At 44.3% G+C, this 4,335-nt stretch overlaps 1 gene segment (V, D, J or C); it reads right to left on the bottom strand.

Moving 5' to 3' along the window:
* Positions 1 to 2,999: 2,999 nt before the first annotated feature.
* On the bottom strand, positions 3,000 to 3,601 carry LOC111147944. The segment is given in 2 exon segments: positions 3,000 to 3,333; positions 3,537 to 3,601. Coding segments are annotated over 2 exon segments (366 nt in total).
* Positions 3,602 to 4,335: the final 734 nt, after the last annotated feature.

Below are 4,335 nucleotides of genomic sequence, written 5' to 3'. Positions count from 1 at the left end.
AAATAGAGGGATTATGAGGTGGCATGTGGTGAAAGGGAACTTCTGTCTCACTTTCCCTGATTAGAGTGTGGGGACTGGGGGCCCTGACCAAGGATTAGCATCGATACAAGAATAACCTTCACACACGACATAAGACATTGCTCCCATTTCTTCAAAGGACTCACATGAATCTCAGTCCTACAAAAGTCATTTAGTTATTTACTTCTTCCAAAAGAACAAAGAAGAGAAATGACAATATTGGGAAGGAATTCAGATTACATATATGGAGATCGGGGCTTTGAAATATCTAGATCTTTGAATCTCATAAATAACCTGCTTCACATGGTTCAGAAATAACTTATAAAGTCAGAAGATCAACACAATCACATATATATGCAAGCTGCCTGGAGCCAAAACTATGTTCTGTGCGTCCATCCTCTAGTGGGTGAGTGCTTGCAGTTATTTAGAAAAGGGGACCCATTTCAGTCACAGGTCCCAAGAATCTACCCAAGAGACCTCCTGTTGGGGGCACTCCCTCTGCTGGGTGGCAGAGAGAACTTCAATTTGGACTCAGGTGGGATACAGGACTGTTGTCTCTCAACTTCACCAAAGCATTTTATGTTTGTGCTGTTTGGCTTGAGAAAATGTATAGATCAAATGCTACAGAATGTATAATAGCATCATACTCCCCACCCACACACCCTGACCGCAGAATAATGGACTCACATAAACAAAGTAGCAAGAAAATCATTCCAAGGGACACAAATGACACACTAGCTTCCAGTTTTATACTTTCCAGAGGGACGTCCCCTGGCAAAGAGACAAAAGTGCAATGAAACCCACCTGTGTAAGTCCTTGCTCCTTGAGGTGATGTTGGTCAAGATTAGAGACTCCTAGAGTCCTGTTCCCCACCTGGACCTCATGGAGGTTCTCCTTACATCCCTTATAGATGCTGATGATTTTTGTGTGGTGTGCAGTGACCAACGTTGATGAAGTCACTTTTATTGTCCAGAGTACAACAAATTTCCTACATACACACGAGATAATGACTCCTCTTAGGAATTAGGAACAGTCTTTCTTCAGTCTACAGGTAAAAGAGGAAAATTTCAAAGCCTTCTGTGTCAAGAAAGAAGCTGTAGAAGGTTTTTGCATTTTTTAGGTATTCCATGGTATGAAATTCTGAGATGAACAACCAAACACAAAAGGAGACTTTTAACGTTTTCACGTTAAGTTTTGTAGGAAGTAGTAATATTTTTGAAGTTCAAGCATTCGTAGGAAAACATTGTACAAAAAATAGTTTCAAAACTGATACACAGCAAATAAACATGGTGGATGAATAATTTTCAGCCAAATTTCCACACATTGAGGTTTCACATATGGTAATGGGTAATGTGATTCTGATTTCCTTAGTATATTTGACACACAGCATAGATACTGTGATTCTTAATTTAACATGTGTAATTAATAGTTTTGAAACTCATCTTAAGATTTATGATATTATCTTATATTGACCTATTTGGTTTTTTCCTGATTTTATTCATTTCCACTGGTTTAACTTTCTGAATCATTCACCAGCAGGATTCATTAGGAGGGCCGGCATTTTCAAGAGTAAGAGTCAAGATTGCTTGGCTAGCACTCTAAGAAAAGACCAAGGGAGAAAACACATGAAAGAATAAATAAAATGAGGTTTGCTTCAGTCTTTCCCGAAGCTAAACTGCATCAACCCATGTATTTCAGAAGGAGGTGAGGAAATAATACTAAGATGCTCAGAATTTCTCTATTTTCACACAGAATTGGACATGCTCATGAAATGTTTTCCAAGCGACTCAAGTTATGGCACACTTAGAGCCGTGATTTCCTTCAGTTACAAGATTAGACCTGAATGCCCAAGGGATGACTTTAAAGAAATAGGTGACAAGTGGTGAAAAAAAGTGCTGAGGCACAGTATCCCCTGTTCCTAAAATGACAGGGTTGAAGAGTGAGGGAATCAAAGCACCTGGGTGGCTCAGTCTGTTGAGTGTCCGACTCTTGGTTTCGGCTCAGATCATGATCTCAGGCATGTGAGATGGATTGGGTGTCAGGTTCCCCACTCAACAGGGTGTCTGCCTAAGAGTCTCGCCATCTCCCTGGGCCACTCCTCCCCAGAAATAAATAGATAGATAAAATCTTAATAAAAAATAATGAGAGAATTCTCTTTGTGAGAATGAGTACTCCTGGGAGAAATGGAGAAGAGAGAAGGGAGGTAGGAAAGAAGACAGAGCAGAAATGAATGTGCAGGACACTGCCCAGGAAGGCTGGGAAACAGGGCCCATGGAAGGAAAAAGTGAGAGGGACACTACCTTCCACGTGGCGTTTCTGAATAGGAGAGCTCAAAGGCTTTATCCTGGGAAGGTTCAGACTGGGAGGGTGAAGGAGGGTGAAGAAAAGAGAATGAGGAAATAAAAGAGAAATGTCCCAGAGTCCGAGAGGAGCAGGAAGGGAGAACTGACCCACAGGGTGTAACATTCACAGCTCTTTGTCAAGGGCTAAAGCCAGACCTTCCTGGCTCACTCCTGCCATGGGACCCTGGGAAACACGCAGCTTCCTGGGGCACAAAAACTCCCAAAAGCATCCCTAAGACATCTTCACAGCATTTGTCTTCATTAACCTCCCACAAAAGGGGATGCAGGAGGGATGCTTGTGTGGCTCAGTCCATTAAATGGCTGCCTTCAGCTCAGGTCATGATCCCAGCATCCTGGGATGGAGCCTCCATTGGGCTCCCTGCTCAGAAGGGAGCCTGCTTCTCCCTCTGCCTCCTGCTCCCCCAGCTTGTGCTCTCCCTCTCTCTGGCAAATGAATAAATAAAACCTTTTAAAAAGGTTGGAGGGTGCAGGAAAAGTCAGCTCTCTTCATTTTCTGTTGTGCCTTACAAGCCCTGGAAGGAGTAAGTCAGTAGAAGTGACTTCTGAGGCAGATAGTGGAATGCACATGTTCAGTGGAGGAAGCAGCTGGTACAGCAAAGCCTCCCTGGCCCACAGCCCGGGGAGCAGGTTTGTGTTCAAGGCTGAAGCACTGTGGGCAGATAGCTATCATACTGCTGGCAGTAATAGTTTCCCACATCTTCCACCTGGAGGTTGCTGATGCTGAGGGTGAAGTCTGTCCCAGACCCACTGCCGCTGAACCGGTCTGGGATGCCCGTGGCCCTGTTCGATGCACCATAGATGAGGAGCCTGGGAGACTGCCCAGGTTTCTGCTGGTACCAGGCTATGTCGTTGCTAACACTCTGACTGGCTCTGCAGTTCATGGTGACCCGCTGACCTGGAGACGCAGCCAGGGAGCCTGGAGACTGAGTCATCGTGATGTCCCCACAGGCACCTGCAATCAGAAAAACGGTGATACAGACACACTTTATCCCAGTCACGCTGAAATATGTCATTGCAAAGGGCTTCCTAATGGTACCACATGGAAGTACATCATTGGGTCTATTTTGGAAATATCAGTGTTTCTCAGTATATATCGTAAAAAGTTGTTTAAATTACACTACTCCGGAAGGACAATGGCACTTATCAGCTTCTCACCTGAGACCCACAGCAACAAGGATAGGAGCACCTGCCTCTGTGTCGCCATCTTGCTGCCCCCTGCCTGCCCGACGCAGCTCAGCTCATGTAGCAAAGGCCCCTTTTATACAGCCTGAGCTGCTGGTCAGGGCCTGGAGAGGCTTATGCAAAGCAGTCAGGGAGAACAGAAGCATATCTCATAAGCAGTGGGTTGTGAAAATACCCAGTGGAAGTGTAAGGAGCCAAAAATAAATCCAAAATAGAGTTGTATGACAGGAACACACAAATGTCAACTCAGAAGCTCTGAGAACAACTTAGAAGTTCTAAAATGACAAACTGCTACAAGATCGAATGAAGAGCTTCCATTTTCAATTTAACAATGTCCTTAAATGGGTCCAGTTACCAGAAAAGATGAAATTGGCTCTTCATTTCAATAACCCTGGCAAAATAACAAAATATGCCAGGAAACAAGTAAGGGGAGGTCAGGGAGGGGGGCAAAAGAATTGCAAGGCACAAAAAGAAAGTGGAGAACTTTGGGCCCAACTTTTTATAAAACCTCTGACTGGAAAACCTCAAAGCCATTTTTCTCCTGCAGATGGGTAAGGATGCGGCAAACACTTGAACTCAGGTCCCGGGGCTGGGCAAGGGCCAGAGAGATGAGAGATGGAAGACAGGCCCAGAATTTCCTCACTCGGGAGACATGTGGGACTCTCATTGGACTTAGAGGAATTCCAAATCCTGATTTTCAGTTATTCTATCTTTTCAGCTCAATATTTCTGTTTTGTGTTGAATTAACCAATGAATGAAATCTAGGTGCCTT

This window comes from Enhydra lutris, unplaced genomic scaffold (assembly GCF_002288905.1).
Source record: "Enhydra lutris kenyoni isolate GAN:26980312 unplaced genomic scaffold, ASM228890v2 scaffoldscaffold18, whole genome shotgun sequence".
NCBI lineage: Eukaryota > Metazoa > Chordata > Mammalia > Carnivora > Mustelidae > Enhydra > Enhydra lutris.
The sequence above is the reverse complement of the archived record's forward strand: the minus strand, read 5'-3'. Positions and strand labels throughout refer to the sequence as shown.